Consider the following 19,386-nt stretch of genomic DNA (forward strand, 5'->3'; position numbering starts at 1 on the left):
CATTTGAAGCTCTGCATTTGACTTCCGCTCTGCACAGCTTTACATTGAAACTGAGTATGGCAGAAAAAAGATTGGCACTTTAGACCGTGGCATTATTTTGCGATCTTACAGTGTGATTGTAAAATATTAAGGGCGTATGCATCACTATCATTCATCTTACTATATACTCCTGTAGTTGCCAGTGTCTATATTTTTTATCCAGCTCTAATAAGCAAAAGTTATTTCTAGAAAGCTTCAACTGTTCTTGATCTCACACCTTTAGTCTCCACATCCTGTCCCTGTTTTATAAAGATCATATTCATATCCAACGAAACATTGTTTGGTCTTTGTGGGTGTGTAGCCTAAAACTGAGATATAATATCATGTGACTGCTGACTCAATATAGACCATTTCACAAGATGTAAACAACACTGGTCCAGAAGTACTTCCTGTTTCAGTTTTTTAACACTACATAAAAGCTGGGATAAAATACAACCAACAGAACATTTAAAACTGAATCAAAAAGTTAAACAAACATCTTTAAGATGTTTTCTTTACATGTGAAATAAAGAAAACAGTTACAGACTGAAACAGGAAGTGCTTCTGGACCAGTGTTGTTTACATCTTGTGAAATGGTCTATTGAAACTTCTTTCAGCAACAGGGGAAAAAACAACTCTATTCTAAGAAACATCTTTTATACTTGAATGGATACATACATGCCTGTCAATGTAGAAAGATGCCTTTTGCCCACTTAAAGGGATACTCCACTTTTTTTTGGAAATAGACTCATTTTACGAATTATTTTCCGTAAGCTTATTTTATTTGCTTAAAATGAAGGATTAAGTATTTAACATGAAATTTAACTGTAATAGTACTACTATTCTTAAATTTAAGAAAACATAAAAAAAATACAATTGTTTATTTTATTGCAATTAATTTGCATCTGTAGCTTTAAATTGTAATATAAATCTTTGAAAGCAATTTTCTCAAAATTACCCACTTCATCAGAACTTAAGATTCTTAAACCATATGCAAGGTTTTGACTGTACTAAAGCATAAAAATACTGTAATAAACCTAGTTGAACCCCAAGCACTACGTCCGTCAAAATAATCTTACACAGCCAGGTGTTTTAACAAAAGGGAATTACACTTTATTTTAAACTGACAAAGTTAAAACTTGTCACACAGATGAGTTTTATTTAGAAGAAACCCATTTGATTTGACAGTTTTGTTGAGATTATACTTTGTTTTCTTTAATTGTAACAGTATTTCGTTTATATAATTGCACATTCATGAGAGGGTATGGAAAAAGCACAATGACATGTAAAATGGACACAGGGTGGCAGTAATCATCTGCCAGCGGAGACATAGCTGGGACCTGCTACAAAAGCACCACATGGAAATGTAAACATTGCAATGTATAAAGTAATACAATTTCACAAATTGAGTTGAAAAACAATACAAAATCAATAAACTCAGAATAAAAATGATCAAATAATGTCTGCACACATAACCTAAAGACATGTCAAGTGAAAGAACCCGGCAGCGAATGAAATGTATTCGGAAATCGATCACATTGGTATTTTCAATACATTTAACAACCGCTTTTCTGCCCCTACTAAAATTTGGGTAGGACTTCTAGCTTGGCAGACAGCTAACAGGTTCTTCAATAAACACCCAGGAATAGGGCGGCCATTTCCATAATACTGAAGGGGGGGGGGGGGGGGGTGTTGGGGGTGCACAGTACCGGAAAAAAAAAACATTTCTGGACTTAATAAGATAAATACATAAAAATTAATAGAAATACATAAATAAACAAATAATCTGGCACCATAGGGTCATCATGTCCACCAAGCCTTCAAAAGTTTTATCAGCCTTCAAAAATCTGTATGGTTTTAAACCCAATACATATTCATATTTCATATAATATTCATATTCCCATTCATAAAATCAACGTTTGGGGGTTTGCGTCGTGCGCGTGCAAACTCTCTGTCATCATGCGCGTGCTGCATCTATAATTCTATTATATATATTAACTGTTGGCAAACTAAGATTGTTTGTAGAATTTGTCAAATTCTTATTTTTACCTGGCGCTTTCCCATACTGTTTCCTTGTGTAAGCAGCTGGAACATTTATTAAACATGTAGAATACTTTCCAGAACATTACATATAGTATTATAAATTCAGACGTTTGTGATATATAAAAAAATAAAACATAAGATTATCTTTTTTAAATTAGATTGAACACGGAGCAGTTTTATCCTGTGAGCAGGGCCGTGCAGAGACCTCTGTAGGGGCAGGTGCTCAAAGTATAAAATGGGGCACATGGAAACAAGGCTTTATAGGGCTGTGCTCAAAATATCAATACAGTAATATATCAATACAGATGATTCTGCATCGATACAGCAGCAGATGCATTGATGGAGTTTTGAAAAAGAACCAGAACAGAAAAGACAAATTTAAAGTTTAAAATTAAAAAAAATAATTGATGTGCTCTATATATAGGCCTAACTCTGGGATTAGAAACTGAAGCATCTTAAGTTGTCCCAACCTGATGGCTTTTTCTTCTCAGTTATACAGAATAATAAAGAACAGCTGTTATAGTGAACTGTATAGGACAAAATCAACGTGGCCCATGTTTCGTGCAGTAGAGTATAGTTTTATTTAATGGCATATCAGCATCTGTGGCTATTTTCATGGCAAAAACTGATTTACAAAAATACAAGAGTTACATTTTATACAATGAAAATAAAAACAAAGCAAACAGAAACAGCAATTAATACTTTACAAGATTTTTAACATTAATGTGATGCCTGTTCTGGTAAATTCTTACTCAAGTCATTAAGTGAGTTTGCTGCCTTTGCTGTTGATGTTGTTACTGCTGCTGCTGCTGATACTGCTGGAGTTGATCTGAGACTGCAGACATTAAAATAAACAGAGAAATAGGGTAGCTGAATAAACCATTTTTATGTGACCATGACAAGATGTAAAGATTGCTGACAGTGTTTGGAACTGGCTCACTAGTTCACTGACCTGCTAAAGCTACAGATTCTGCCCAGGCTGCTATAGTAAAATAATACAATAATAGTATATAATAGTAACGTTACTAGGGCAGATGTTCACAGAGGCTTCTGCACACAAAACATAAGATACTGGTAAGCCTATGTGATAACTTACCAGAGTTGTGATAATCATTTTTATGTGAAAATATTTTTTTTAATAAATACTGTAATAATAATAATAGTTTAAAGTACAAATAATAATAGTTTTTAGTCAAATAACACCCCTCCACGCCCGTGAAGCATTTCTCCCTCAAACAGCAAGCTAACGTTACTTCTACAGCCATACACACAGCAATACAAACAACATCTCTCTGCATGCTCTCTTCACGTCGTTCTAGTAAAATAATAATAATAAGTAAACAAACATCAAAATCACTTCGCTGAGAATAGAACACCACTTACCAGCAGCCGCAAGAGTTGAAGATATCCTCTGGGAATGCGCGATTGCGCGTAGCCGCGCGAAATTATAAAATGCGCGTGCAGCGTGAGGAATCAGGTGAAAGGTCATCATGTGGGTCATTTTATTTACGGCTAAATTATTATTCATTCATTTTACTACTAGTTAGATGGGGCAGGCATCCACAAAAGTGCCCTTTAAATACAAAAAAAAGGAGATGAAATTTTGTCTTGACAAAAGGGCACTTTGGGCACCAAGGGGCAAAAGGGCAGGTGCTCGAGCACCCAACGCCCCCCCCCTCTGCACGTGCCTGCCTGTGAGTGAGACTGGAAACCCCGTAGTGGATTAGAGCGGAGTGATAACAGAACGCTTAGAGTGCAGAGAGAAACGGGCTTTTGCTCCAGTCCTGGCTTTGCGTCCGCGCCGTTAGGAGCTAAACTCTAGATTAGTGTATTTTTTAACTAATTTGCGGTAAAACTAGTCGATCACGAGTGGCACATCAGGTAGATCTATAGATAAACTCATCTTTCAGGGATTTGACCGGCCGGGTTCACACTTCAGCGTGAGAAATTGGGTGTGTGTGTGGCGTGAGAGCGTGAGAATTGGCTCAATTTTGCGTGAAACTCACGCTCAAAGCATGAGAGTTGGCAACCCTGGATTCAATCATGTGTTTGACTAGAGATCTTACGGCATTAGACGCTATGCTGCTGCGTCTCAATAAAGATTCTAGAGCGTTTTTTTTTTGTTTTTTTTTTTGGCCGATTCAGATCAACTCAAAAAGGGGGACAAAATGAGTGTCCGGCTTGAGGCTGCGCCGGACGCCCAACACGGAGCTTAAAATCCGGACTGTCCGGCCAAAATCCGGACGTATGGCCACCCTACCCAGGAAGCAGTATAGTAGGATGCTTTATCGAAGCACTGTGAAACTACAAAATGTACTTATTAATAAACTTGAATAGGTTAAATTCTTATTAACACAGGATTAATACCACTTTAAAAAACACAAAATACAGTAACATTTACCCATTAACCACACATGGTTATATACCGATTAGCATGAAAAACGCCATAGACCGGCTACCGCGATTAGCATCTTTACTATTTTTATACACTTTTCACACAAATATGTAATTCAAACGATCTTCGTTAAAGTGGATTTTTATGACAACCTTAAGTGATCACTTACAGACATAAGTTCTTCAGAGTTATGAAGACAAAACGTGTTAAGGATGATGAAAAGTGCTCACCTGTGTTTCAAGGGTTGTTGTAAACATTGAGAACTACGGCAAGTCTAAAGAGACAAACAGCGCGAAGTAGTAATTCTTCTACCTGCTTTCTTAAAGGAGCAGCACAACTGCAATTTCATTATTGCACAGCATTATATAATCTCAGTAAAGTGTTTCACAAACTATCATAACAATATCAGTTTTTTTCTAGTAAGAGCAAAGATACCAGTAACAACATCTAAAGTCTCGGTAGTTCAGACTCAATCCAACCTGCAATCAGAACCTGCTGTTTGACTTAAACGTAGGTCCTATGCATCTCATAGCCACGAGTCACTTCAGCTTCATTCTGATTAAAGGAACACACACAGAGAATTTTGCATTTATTTCAGTGTTTGCAAAATATAGAACAGTTTTATTTTCCTGCATATTTAACACATTGTTTAAGAGCCATTGAATGTCTGTTGTTGTAATTCCATTGTTGGACACTGGGTGGAGAAATTTAACCGGTATAACGGTACCCAGAGAGTATAGACGAATCCGGCGAAACTACCGGAAGTAAGCGGGCGCCATTACTGAGCTGTTGCTGGGTAGCGTTGCGCCATTGCCTCCTATTGTTTTAGTTGCAACTTGCATCCACTGGAATAAACAGCCCGCGATTTACGACTGTCACTAACGTTACAACGTTATCCCTTGTATAATGTCGAGTGGGTAAACAGTTTCCGTTATAAATTGTTTCAATTGTGGCAGTAAAATTTCAATTTTGAAGAGAAAACACTGTGAATACCCCGGGTCGACTGCCCCTGTCTGGTGCCGTACGCTTTACAGATTTCCTGGGCGAGTACAAGATGTGGACATTCGAGTATAATAACAATTATTTAATGACATAAGTAAAAAAAATATAATAAATATGTGATATAGTGATCAGCAAAATCTCCTCTCTTGCTATTTTTTCTATTCAATTAACATGCTATGGTCATTAAATGGCTTTCCTGAGCTAAATGTAACGTTATGTGACATAATTGTTCTCCTGCTATTATATTGACCTCTTTCCATGGTTTAGAAACACTAATTGGTCGATATTATGTATACTTTCTAGCTGTAACGTTACCTTAACCTTGCCCGTTGCAATGTGAAAATGAGATAAATAATGGACACAAATGAAAAACATGAATTTGTTTATTTGATTTCATTCATTTATTTATTTATTGTTGCCAAATGGACAGATCTTTTTATAGTTTCCTCGTTAGCAAACGTTAGCCTAGCTAGCTTGCCAGGCTATTTTCATAAATGACGTTAATCTGTAAGATCGTTTGTACCTTCATCTGTGACTGGAGGGCACTGCAGTCACAGATCAAACCAACAAGTCATTCTGCCTGGCTGTAGCTGTCATCGAGGGTGAGTTCGCGTTATCACCGAGGTTTGTTTACATACCGGTGCATGTGTCTATATGCCTGTGTAACAGCTCAGTAATGGCGTCGCCACAAGATGGCAGCCTACACAGAACGCTCGTCGGATTCGTCTATAGTAAGAAAAGTCAGGTGTGTAATGTGAAGCACATTTTTGTGGGTGAAAGCAAACTTGTGGGATTTTCTGTGTGTTTGTGCATCAGAACTGTGAGTTTAACATCTACAAGCATTGTGATGAATAAAGTTGATAGAAAATTTGTCTTTTGGATCTCACACACCAAAAACAACCCTAACACACCTCTAAAGACAAGATACTTCAAGTTCATTTTATGAAGTATACTTAGGTAATGTTCAAGTATATTTTTAAGTATACATTATAAGTAAACTTAATATACTTATATAAGACTGAAGAGGTAAAAACGATATAAATACTGTTCGTTTTCTCACACAAACCGCTCGTTTCGTGTCTTAGGCAATCAATGTGTACTTACTACTTACATTTACGAGTCATTAAATCATGTTTAATCTGGACTTCTCTGTGCATGCTCTTTGAGGTGGTGACCATAGACAAGAACTAAAAATATCAAAATTGAAAATACTGTGGAAACAAAGACACCTACATCTTGGATGCCCTTGAGGTAAGCTAAAACATATCAAAAATTTATTTCAAAGTGAACTATCCCTTTAATACCAATTGTAAACATGGCCTTATTGACAGCATATTTTATGTGTGGTGAGAAAGTGGGATAAACCACGTGAAATGTTATCAGACTGAAACACATATGAATGACGATCAAACCGGATTTGTAAAAATCACATTGCATGTCACAATCTGATCAGAACTTGAAAGAGGCTATAGTATGATCTTACCTGTCGCGTTCCGCCCTCTGTTTAATGATAATGAAAACAAAACACAGATCACTTTGTTAATCAGAATAAAATACATATATACATTATTATTTACACACAATTTCCATCTTGTTGATTCAGCAGCTATATGTAATACTCACCATATTTTCCTGCTTGCTGCTTACGATAGTAAATCACAGCAGCCCTTACAGCAACAACAAGCAGCAGAACAGCAACAACTATTCCTGCGACAGCACCTGAAGACACAGCTGAATCTGGACCCGCTACAGAGAAACAGACATCATTACTAGAAAGTGACTGATAATAACCAGCATTAGCAATAACTTTGTCTGATATTTACACCTTTGTACTTTGGTCATCAGTTGTATGACATTGATTTAACTATTAATTGGCAGCATCTTTTAATAATAAATAAATAACAGCATCTAAAACAGCATCACAAAACCATGTGCTGCTCATGTATTTTCAGACATACTATATATTTTTTTCTAATTGCCCTTTTTCTAAAAAATAAAAAAAAACTATAACTATAATTTAAAATTGCTCATGGGAACTAAGTAATACTCACTGACAGTGACATCGTAGCGCTTCACACTGACACCGCTGTTGATACGACGAAGGCCGCTGATGATATTCAGTTTATAAAGTCCAGTGTCTGTGATTCTGATGTCATGGATGGTCAGAGATCTAGTCTGATGATTCACCTCAACTCTGTCTCTGAATCTCTCTTTACACCGATCATCTTCACAGACCTTACTCTGATATCTACTGATTTCAGCGATGAGAATGTCATTATAATACCACATCATCACATCACTTGGGTTTCTTACTTCTCCAGGATCTAAAGTAACGGGTTCTCCCTCCTTCACTGACTTGTGATCCTGTTCTGTAGCAGGAACACCTGAAACACAAACCAACAGACGACTGAAGGATTAACAACAATGGAAAAGCACTGTCGATATAAGAACAATTGCTCATACTCTTTAAAAAGAAACATAAATGAAAAAAAAACATTAATATTACATTAAATCCTTTAACAGTCACTGAATGGGATAGACAAGTAAAGGGATCAACACACTTTCAAACAAGCGTGAGCAAAGCAAACCGTATTAACAGCATTCAAATACAACAAGAGAAAAAAAACACTTCTGAATGTTGAACTTATTCAAACTTATTCAACCTGCTAATATTCATTAATTGACTCACCATACACAGTAACATTGAAGATCTTTTCACTGATGCTGCTGCTGATGAGCTTCAGTTCATAGAGTCCAGAGTGTGTGTTTGTGATGTTCATGATGTTCAGAGATCCAGTCTGATGATCCAGCTTCAGTCTGTCTCTGAATCTCTCATCTCCATCTTCACACTGAACATCTGTACAGATATCACTGAGATCTCCACTGATTTCAGCTATTCGAATGTTATTAAAATACCATTTAATATGTTCTTGTTGCTTTGTTTTAGCATCAGTGTTCAAGGTCACTGAATCTCCCTCCATTACTGACACTCCGGCAATATCTGGAAGGAAAAGAACTGAAAAAGAAAAGTGTTATTTATGAGCCACACAAAAATAAACAACATGTAAGAGCAGAGAAAATTTTTATCTAATGATGAAATTCGTTTGAATTCATAATGTAACATCATTGATTTACATTTTCACTCAGACAAAATGAGTGAATGATCTTAAAATTGATGAACATCGTATAGACCCCTTTTGCGTCGACGTCACAGTTACGTCACGGCGCTAGCTGGAGGCAAAACAAAGTGTAAACTGGTGGCCAATGTAAAACAGCACAGATTCGGCTACATAATAAGGAGCTTAAATAATTGTTACTATTATTAAATGTCATCTTGTTGTGTTGTTTGGCGCAAGAATTGATGAAAAATTAATATGCTGTATCTGGAACTTTTATTTCTAGAAAATATTCACATCATTAAAATCGCACTGTAATGTCACTCTTTACAAGTCTTGTACAGGACCATATAGACCATTTTGCAAGATGTAAACAACACTGGTCCAGAAACACTTCCTGTTTAAGTTTGTAACTGTTTTCTTTATTTCAAATGTAAAGAAAACATCTTAAACATGTTTGTTTAACTTTTTGATTCAGTTTTATATGTTTTGTTGGTTGTATTTTATCCCAGCTTTTATGTAGTGTTAAAAAACTGAAACAGGAAGTGCTTCTGGACCAGTGTTGTTTACAACTTGCAAAATGGTCTATAGGCATCTAAAGATTTATATGCCCTCAGTTTCTATTTACGATCGGTTTCTCTATAAGGTACTGTAGGTGTAGAAGTCAGGCCACTCAACCGAGGTAACGTACGTTAATTCTGTCAGTCAGATCATCCATGCATCGAGTGAGCGTGTAGGTGGCTACGGGTCGGCCAATCTGGTTCCGTCCGTTAAAAATAACTTTTGGAAATAACAATTGCGGTCCTGGACACTGAGTGACCTTACACATTAAGATAATATCGGATTTTCTCCAGTCATTATTAAAAAACAAGCTAACAATCCTTGCTAACTAGCGTTAGTAAAGCGCCAGAGGGATCTTTCAGTCTCCACCTAAGCTCCGCCCACAAAAAAACGTCACCATGTTTACCAACTGTAAAAGGGTCTTATAGACCATTTTGCAAGATGTAAACAACACTGGTCCAGAAGCACTTCCTGTTTCAGTTTGTAACTGTTTTCTTTATTTCACATGTAAAGAAAAAATCTTAAAGATGTTTGTTTAACTTTTTGATTCGGTTTTAAATGTTCTGTTGGTTGTATTTTATCCCAGCTTTTATGTAGTGTTAAAAAACTGAAACAGGAAGTGCTTCTGGACCAGTTTTGTTTACATCTTGTGAAATGGTCTATAAGCCAGAAAAATTAAGTGCTTAAATTACAAAACATTGTTTTTATTTTTAAGTACTAGTTTGAAATCACGTGTGAAGAACAAGTGTTCTGACGATTCATGCTACCCCCATCGAGTTTGCTACTTACCGGTTGTGCGCATGTGCAGACTTTTGTTTTTGTTTTTTAACAAAAGGTACATTTTCATGTTATAATATATAATTACCCTTTAAAAAATGCTTACTACCATATGAATATTTGTACGGTCAGCCAGCTGAAAAAGAATAACTGAAAGTTTCACTTACTATGAGGAAAGGTGTACTTTGACAACTCAAAGATGAATATAATATGATAATTTTTACTTTTCAAGTTCAAGTTCAAGTTCATTTATTTATATAGCACATTTAAACAGCCGCTCAGACAGACCAAAGTGCTTTACAGAACACAGAATTAAAAACAGAAAAAAAATAGCCTTGTCAGAGACCCATAACATAATAAAATACTTAAAAGGAGATCAGTATGCTAAAGAGAAAAGGTAGGTTTTCACCAAAGATTTAAAAATAGACAGGTTTGGGGCCGTTCAAATCTCTAGGGGCAGGGTGTTCCACAGACGGGGCCCTGCCACAGCAAAAGCACGCTCCCCTCTGCGCTTAAGTCTGACACGAGGGACTACCAGCAGAGCCTGGTCGTGGGATCTTAGGCTTCTGGATGGAATATAGGGATGAATAAGTTCGGAGAGATAGGCTGGGGCTAGGCTATGTAGCGATTTGAAGACAAATAGTAGGACTTTAAAATCAATTCTCTGCCGGACAGGTAGCCAGTGTAAAGACTCAAGAATTGGAGTGATGTGGTCATATTTGCGACAGTTGGAAATAAGTCTTGCCGCAGCGTTTTGGACCAGCTGAAGATGGGCAATTTGAGAAGCAGATATCCCACAATAGAGTGAATTGCAATAGTCGAGCCTACACGTGATGAAAGCATGAACTGCCATTTCCAGGGTTGTCGGAGTAAGAAAGCCTTTGATTTTAGATAATAGACGTAGTTGGTAGAAACCGGAGCTGACGACACCTGATATGTGTTTGTCAAGTTTTAACGACTGGTCAATAAGAACACCCAAATTTCGCACTCCTGTCGATTTAAAGGGGGCTAAGCTCCCCAAGTCTGGGCTTAAGCACTGAGACCTTTCACTCGGGCTGAAGACAATGACCTCTGTCTTATCACTATTTAGGGAGAGGAAGTTTTGGGCCAGCCATGCCTTCACTTCCTCTAAGCATAGTAGAAGACAGTTTAATGCTGCAGGGTCATTTTTCTTGAATGGAATGTAAATTTGGGTGTCGTCCGCATACAGATGAAATGATACACTGCGTTTCCTTAAAATAGTGCCCAACGGAAGCATGTAAAGAGAAAATAGAGAGGGAGCCAGAACGGAGCCCTGTGGAAGACCACAGGTTAGAGGGGCCGTGGAGCTGGAGAAATTACCCATCTTAACTAAAAACTTTCTGTCGGAAAGGTATGACCGAAACCATGATAAGACAGAAGCTTTTAGTCCCACCTCAGTCTCAAGTCTAGCCAACAGGGTAGGGTGGTCAACGGTGTCAAAAGCTGCCGAAAGGTCTAAGAGAATTAGAACCACAGAATCACCAGAATCAGTGGAGATTAAGATGTCGTTTAGCACTCGCAGAAGGGCAGACTCAGTGCTGTGAGCAGCCCTGAACCCAGATTGAAAAGTATCATAAATACAGTTATTTAGAAGAAAGTGCTGGAGTTGATTAAACACTATTTTCTTCAATACCGTGGAAATAAAAGGCAAGACAGAGATGTGTCGGTAATTTTGTAGCACAGATGGATCCAGTGAAGGCTTCTTGAGCAAGGGAGTGACCGTAGCCACTTTAAGATTAATTGGAACAGAGCCCGTATTGAGGCACTTGTTAATAAAGGGTACCAAACCAGGACCCACAGAGTCGATTATTATAACTTTAAAAATTTCGGCTGAAAATTCACACCGTTAAATTGTATACTTGTATTTCATACGACTTTAATCGGCATTCTGTGATAAAATTCGCGCTCCGGTAGCATTTCTCGACAAGGCAGCAAAAATCGACAGAACACCGGGTCACTTTCGTTTTGGACGCGTTATCGGGAAAAGAGAGATTGTAACATAAATGTCTTACCATGGTCGAATAAAAGCGTTAACACAAAGAACACATTTAATCGATCCGCCATTTCACACAAAAAATAAATAAAAACTAAATTTTTTTTCACAGTCTGCATTCTGTATTTACTGCGTTGCCATTCCCCCATTCTTCGCTTCTCCTTCGACCTCTGTTCCCTACTGGAATTCCTGTTCCCCCTGACAGCGCATGCGTAGCAGTTGCAACGAAGCTCAGCTGGATGTACGGAAAGCGAAAAAGGCGAGATATATCCAGCTGCAGACCCGCAGCGCAACCAGTTTCATAACCCCAGTTTCAGAACCCAAGCGCCAGAACCGGAAATGAGGGAGGACGGAATTATTATTATAGGGCATTTCAGAATGTTTGTAAACAATAGGCACCGCGATACTTCCGGGTGGCAGAACGCGAGCGGCTTCTACTGACTACAGAAGAGATCCAGCCGGCAACTGAACAATTACATAATTAAAATCATTGTTGTTGATCAAAGTTGAAACGGTGAAAACATGTTGTGTTTGGGGTTGTGCCACCAGATATACAGCAAAAGGTGTAGGTTTTTTTATCGATTTCCTTCAGAAAAAAGTAAAACTATCCAGCGAACCTGTGGGTGAGGTGGTTAAAGCGAGTGGACGTCGTCAAAAGTGCATGTCTTCTTCTGCTTATGAGCCTGAGCCCGATTTAAACCCAACCATTTTTAATACGTGGGTCGTTATATAACTGACGTTCTCAACTAACTTAGTTATTACTTTCTATGTTAGGATACTTTCTTTGAGCAGTAAATGCTTCTTCATCGTAAATGCTTCTGATTGGCCATTGCGTTCAATAAATCAACACATATGTCTGTGATTGGCTACATCGCTGCAGTCACGTTATAAAAAGAAACTCTACCATGTAAATCATTTCTATTTTGTTTTAGTTCTTCTTGTTGCTTTTCTGCAACAGATGAATACAAATGTATTCGTTTTTATTTGTTTTATTCATAGATATTTCTAGTTTGCGGGAGTCCCGCGAATCGCTTTATTCTCCCGCAATCCGCACACACAGAGTAAATGCAAACTGCCTAGCTACTGCCCGTGCTCGCACTCGGCCATCAGATCTAGTCCCGCGACGCGCTACGTTGGGAGTGCACGTCTCTAGATCAAAGAATCTAAGCTCTAATGATCATCTTAACTATGTCTGAATTTCCATCACGTCTGGTTTTTAATCAACTGTTGAAATGTTGTTTAGGCTACTGCCGACGTTGTGTCTCCCTCCAAGCAATTTACTAGTGTTGCCATAGGGACGCTTCGGCTTTTGCCCCCCGGAAGAGCGTCTGTTATTGTTGTGACGTTTTCCCTCATGCTGAGTCAAACAATTTCTCTTCTCGTTTTCCCCCTGGCAGATTACAGAGTCAGAAAAGCTATCAGGACAGGAAGAAACTCTTTACCTTTAGACTAAACACACAAATGCCCAGTGTCACACACTCGTCTGTCCACCAGCAGATCGAACTTCATTTAAAAACCTGCAGTCTCTTTCAGTTTGAGTCATGATGATGAACTTCAGTCAAGATGTGGCAGACGGTTTTATCTTTTTACTGTGGTTTTTCAATTCACTAAAAGTTAGAATAGCCTAAATATACTTACTTAGTTCATCCACAATTCACACAATATTTTACTTATTTCTAAAACGGTCAGGTAACATGCGTTCATTGGGGCGGTGTCCTTTTAAAGTAACTAAAATGAGCTGCTTAGACACTAAATGAAAAACCACGACACATTCTTTGTGTGTTTGCACACACTTGGCAAATGAAGCTTATTCTGATTATATGTACATATAAGGTACTAATATGAACCCTTACGGGGTAAGTAAGATAGAAAAATACAGATTTTTACAGATAAAAATATAAAATACTAATGCATTAGGAGCAATTAAAGTCTTAAGAAGGGTCAGATGAACTCTAACATTATGCAAACGCAGTGAGTGAGGAGGGTTAAACTGTGGGAGGATTCACACATCAGTTCTGCTGTCACATCTGATGCTGAACAACTGAAGAAAATGTCTCGCATGTTTGTTTTCTGTGTGTGTGGCTGGTGTCTGACTGGTAAGTTATTAAAATCATTTTTTTTGTTTATTTTTTTTGTCCGATTTTTTTGCAGAAACAAAAGTGGCTAAAAAGCTACTATTCAAATTTAGTTATTTTCATTAAAGTTAAATTAATACACAACACAACCTAATAGTGCAGACATCTAATGATCTAAATTTCATTTATTTAAAAAAATTAAGTTAATTTATTAAGTTAATTTATTAAAAAATTAAGTTAATTTTTTTAAATACCTAGCACAATTAAAATAATGAATATATTTCAATACGTTTTGTAACTTTAAACACTGCATCACTTTAAAATAAATGAAAGATTCAGGGATGCACCGTAAAGACTACGCTTCAATCTAGATTAAATCAAGATTTATTTATAATAATGCTGTTTCACCAAAGTTATATTTTACATTTAAGATATACTTTAAATTAAACTCCTTAAGAAGCTATATTGTGGTTGCTGTTTTTGGAAATCTGTTTGCTTGGGGTTTATACATTTATGTTTTTAATGTTTTAAATAGCCAGGAATATTTAGTATGAAAATCAAATGTTTCTCTGTTTGTATGTTTTGTTTAAAATTGACAATTGTGTTTTCTCTCTCTGCTCGATTCTGACAGTTTCTCTGTAACGGTAGCGGCTTATAAAGACATTTGACGTTTTACATGTTGTGTTTCTCCTGATGCTCTGGATGATCTTAACATTAAATCGAAAAATTTGCTGATTTCAGGCTAACCATCAGGAGCGTTAATCTGTGTAAATCTGTGTGTTCATCAGGTGTGTTTGGTGATTCAGTGTCAGTGATGGAGGGAGATTCTGTTACTCTAAACACTTTTACTGAAATACAGGAACTAGAAGACATACTGTGGACATTTGGAGCTGAAAAGTCTCTGATAGCTAAAATTAAAAAGAAGAAGCAAACCTTCACCACATATGATGATGTTACTGATGGGAGATTCAGAGACAGACTGAAGCTGGACGATCAAACTGGATCTCTGACCATCACACACACCACAACTGAACACACTGGAGTTTATACACTACAGATAACTGGACTGAAACTGACATCAAAAACATTCAATGTTTCAGTCTATGGTGAGTAGAGATCATCTGTCCAAACGTTCATATATTCTATTTACATATTCAAATGTTTTATAATTTTATAGTTTGAGATAATAGACACATTCACTGACCATGAACACATAAACACTCACTCAACACAAAGTGTATTACTATTCACTAATTCATATTTCTGCTCATTTTCTCATGTTTCTCAGCTCGTCTGCCTGTTCCTGTCATCAGTAGAAACTGTTCATCATCATCATCATCATCATGTTCAGTGGTGTGTTCATCATCAGTGTTGAGTGTGTGTGATGCGACTCTGTCCTGGTACGCAGGAATGAGTGTATTGTCCAGCATCAGTGTGTGTGATCTCAGCATCAGTCTCTCTCTACCTCTGGAGGTGGAATATCAGGATAAAAACACCTACAGCTGTGTGCTGAACAATCCCATCAGCAACCAGACCACACATCTGGACATCAACACACTCTGCAGACACACATGTGCAGGTACACCACCACTCATTATATACGTGTGTGTGTGTGTGTGTGTTTACTGACCTGATCTCTGTCTTCTGGTGTAGATCAGACTAATGCGCTCACTTCTTTCTTCATCATTACACAGACACACACACTCCTCCTCCAGTGTCAGTGTCTCTGATAGCGTTGATATCGGCTGGATCTCTGCTGATTGTTGCTGGATTTTGGATCTTCTGGATCTGCAGGAAATCTAGAAGAAAAATTGACAATGAAGGCAAGTATCAACTCTCTTTTTAAAGAAGTAATATAACAAATAATAATTTGAATATGCTCTAAATATTTTAGCCAACTAATTGTCCTATTTTATCATTTAATTAAAATTATACTCATAATTTTGTAGTTAACGTTCTTTGAAACTAAACTAATATATGTAGTTATTGTGTTTGACAATTTGTGTTGATCACACTCACATCAGAATTCATGTCTATTTCTGTATAATGACAGAATTTCGCTCTTTACTCGTCTCACTTGAAAAAAAAACGTATTTCTTAATCAGCATCAACACTGGAAATAAAAAAACACAGAAATGTTTATTTTTAATAAATAAAAATAACAAGCAGTCTTCATTTTATGAACACACTGTAATCTTACACGTGCAAAGATGCAGCTGGTGCTCATGAACGATAACTTTTGTTGTGCTTGTTGAGCCTAAAAACTTAATAAATACGAATAATGTAAAATACTACTTTTGTCAAACATCCCATATGTGTGCATTTATGTGTCTCTCTAAATGTAATGATAAACACTGTTTTGGGAACTTTTTGTGTGGAAAAAGTTGTAGGTCTAATGCAAATTTGTTAATGGCATTTTTAAAAACTGCTGTGTTAACTTAGAAAGCCCTAATAATGACTTATAGATATATTGTGAAGAACCAGATCTTGTTTGAATCTTGCTATATTTTAATGTATCCATTATTGTTCAAACAGCTGAGACACGTCAAGAAGACATCACTTACGCGGAGACGACATTCAACAAAAGAAGCACACAGAAATCGGTAACACAATTTATTGTTAATTTGTTAAATATTGTAATTTCAGAGAGAGTCTGATGTAGATATGTGTGCTTGTGGTTTTGTCTGCATAATCCCATTTACACTGCATTAGACAGAAAAAAACTCATGCTCTTGTAAATCATAATTGTGATAAATTATGACATACTAAATCCAAATTATGGGCTTAAAAAGTCAAAATTAGCACTAAAATTTCTAAAATATCACAAAGTTGAGATTATGATATTGCAAAGTCGAAATTCTGACTTATAATGTTAAATTATGAAATACTCACTTTGACTTAGAATGTCAAAGGACTTTCACAGTATAATGATCCATCATATAAACCTCACACAGTTGCGATGTCGCAAATATCTTGTCTTCTGTCACGTACGGTCGTTGATAAACAAAGATGCTATGATTATATGATTATCCATTAAATGTCTTGATAAAAAGGCTTGATAAAAATTAAAAGGGTTCGTGTCCTCCACCTCCGCCTCATCCCTCATTGGAACTGTTGGCGCGAGGAAGGGCCGTAGTGTCACAGTTATGTTCAGTTTGAGTATGTTTGCTGTCTTTGTTTCCATGGTTACTCATTTGATTACTCATTCTGTTCCCTCATTAGTTCCCTTTGTTACTTTCCTGTCTCCCTCTTGCATTTGAGTTTGTCCAGTCTCATCTATGGGACGTGAGAAATACGTTTATACGTGGTGGCGATTTACCTTCGAATCGAGACGAATAATGGCTATTTTTGCTTATAACTTATGAACAGTTTGTCCAAAAATCATAAAGTGGTATTATTAGATTCAGGGCGTCATGCCGAATCGACTGCTATTGTTTTCATATTGACCATTTTAGGTGTCGGCCATTTTGAATTGTGTACCAAAATGCTGTATTTTCCGAACGTCTAAATGTATCGTTACGAAACTCGGTATGGGTCATCAGTACGATGCCCTAAAGGAGCCTGATAAGTTTCGAACCAGTTCCACCTAGTGGTAAAATTAAATTTTAAATGCTTATAACTCTGGGTGTGGTTGACTGATTTTCACGGGAGTCGTCTCCTTTGGTTCCTGAATCCTTGCCGAGTCCACAGATACCAAACATGCTAGGTGTTGCTTTACGGCTTGTGATTTAACGCTTAAAAAACATTTGTTAAACAAACTTAAGTCGATGGCGATATGCTTATGCCCAAATATCAAAATATGAATAGTAAGGGGCATAAAAATACAAACAAAATAAGGTGAGGGTTTATATGTTTAAACATTTAAATTTCTATAACTCCAAAACTAAATGAGATATTTTCACCAAATTTGACACATACATGTAAGGGCTCACCCTGAGGACACATGAAAAAAAATAGTGGGATTGTGCCATTTTTTGGCGCTATAATGGAACAAAACGTGAAATTACCGTTGACTTCAATACAGTTTTGCTTTTTTGCCCTGAAGATACTTAAAATATTCTGAGACAGCACCACCTTTTGGTTAAAAAATGTATAATTAAATGTACAAAAATGCTAATAACTTTTGAATGAATTTGCCTATTTGCAATGACAGTGGTCTTAATAGATTCCTTGGGTTATGCCGAAAACATAGATACCAATGGTCATAGATGCCATAGATGCCATAGTCAGCCAAACTTCCTGTCCGCTTTCTTGATTTTTGTTTAATACCTACTTTTTCGAACTCCTCCTAGACCATTTGTCCAATTTTCACCAAAATTGAATCGTATCTCCAGACTTGTTGGTCTGACACTCCCAGACATGTTGGCATGTCTTGTCTTTTGCGCTTGGCCCTGCTAATTGCTTCTTGCAGCTATATTTATTATTATTATTATTATATCTTGTGTTATGCATCTTTTTACAGAAAGTTGAAAAGGAGGATTGTGTGGTTTATGCACCAATCGCAACGAGATTATGATGATCAAACTTCAGTCTTTTTCCGAGTGCCACACCCAGATTGTGCGATCATTTCACTAACAACCTCCCGAACAACCTCAGACTCTGAGTCAACGGTTGAGTTTTGGGATTGTGAGAATCACCATATGTTTCATCAGGAAATCACAGCAGACACGCAGCAGGATCATCCCGAAGGGGTTTAAAGTGTGATATTAACAATGGATTTATTAAATGCTCTCCTAAAAACCTCAAAAGAATTTTCCTTAACTATTATACAGGGACTTTAAATAAATCATATAAATCCTGTGGCCCATTGGAGCAGTTTTATGTGTTACTCTTAAAGTCAGAAGTGTAAAACGTAGATGCAAAATATTCGCCAAAAGGAGTCAAAGTAAACCCTGGATGTGGTCTCTTTTTTTAGACATCTGCACAGATATGTGGTTTGATCTGTTGGGTAGACAAACAGCTTCTGCATGGGCATGTTTGATGGCAGTTTGTGAGTGCGTCTCTGAGGTGTGAATTGCGTGTTTGTGTGGATGCATGTCTGAGGTGTCAGTCGGAGTGAATAGCGTTTGTGTGAAAAGCATGTCGTCGCAGGTGTTTTTTCCATTCCTGCTCACATGAAGCCGTTAACTTCTGATCAACAGAGAATGATGTCTGACAAAAAGGTCTCAAATCAAATAAAAATACAGTATCACATACTTTGTGTCTTATATGCACTGATCCTGCAGTTAAGATCCTCTTAACTGATCCTCTTGCTAGAGTCGGAAATAACAACTGAAACTAAACTCTCAGGAAACAAAAGTACTAAATGTTCACTGGGGTGGTATGCTTTAAAAAGGTAACATATAACCCCAATTATAAAATTGAAAAGGAATAGTTCACTTAAAA

The 19,386-nt window shown here is 37.0% G+C and overlaps 3 protein-coding genes across 3 annotated transcripts in view; 1 reads left to right on the forward strand and 2 right to left on the reverse strand.

Annotated features, from left to right (window-relative positions):
- LOC120486595 (uncharacterized) overlaps nt 1–15,742 on the reverse strand; it is a 36,881-nt gene extending 21,139 nt beyond the window's left edge. Inside the window, exon 1 of the mRNA XM_039682729.2 lies at nt 15,632–15,742. The gene's annotated coding sequence lies outside the window, so the exon portion shown is untranslated. The remainder of the gene's footprint in view (nt 1–15,631) is intronic.
- On the reverse strand, nt 4,800–12,118 carry LOC148995734 (uncharacterized). The gene is made up of 6 exons (XM_089121257.1): nt 11,946–12,118; nt 8,148–8,474; nt 7,510–7,842; nt 7,082–7,204; nt 6,942–6,958; nt 4,800–5,011 (listed from the first exon to the last, which is right to left on the reverse strand). Exons 1-6 carry the CDS (start codon nt 12,073–12,075, stop codon nt 4,961–4,963), a joined length of 981 nt encoding a protein of 326 aa, XP_088977383.1. The 5' UTR covers nt 12,076–12,118; the 3' UTR covers nt 4,800–4,960.
- Nucleotides 13,977–15,847, forward strand: LOC148995735 (uncharacterized). Its single transcript, XM_089119109.1, has 4 exons — nt 13,977–14,022; nt 14,790–15,107; nt 15,290–15,580; nt 15,696–15,847. Exons 1-4 carry the CDS (start codon nt 13,977–13,979, stop codon nt 15,845–15,847), a joined length of 807 nt encoding a protein of 268 aa, XP_088975235.1.
- Nucleotides 15,848–19,386: the final 3,539 nt, after the last annotated feature.

The sequence above is a fragment of the Pimephales promelas genome, chromosome 2 (genome assembly GCF_988280905.1).
Source record: "Pimephales promelas chromosome 2, fPimPro1.hap1.1, whole genome shotgun sequence".
In the NCBI taxonomy this organism is placed as follows: Eukaryota; Metazoa; Chordata; class Actinopteri; order Cypriniformes; family Leuciscidae; genus Pimephales; species Pimephales promelas.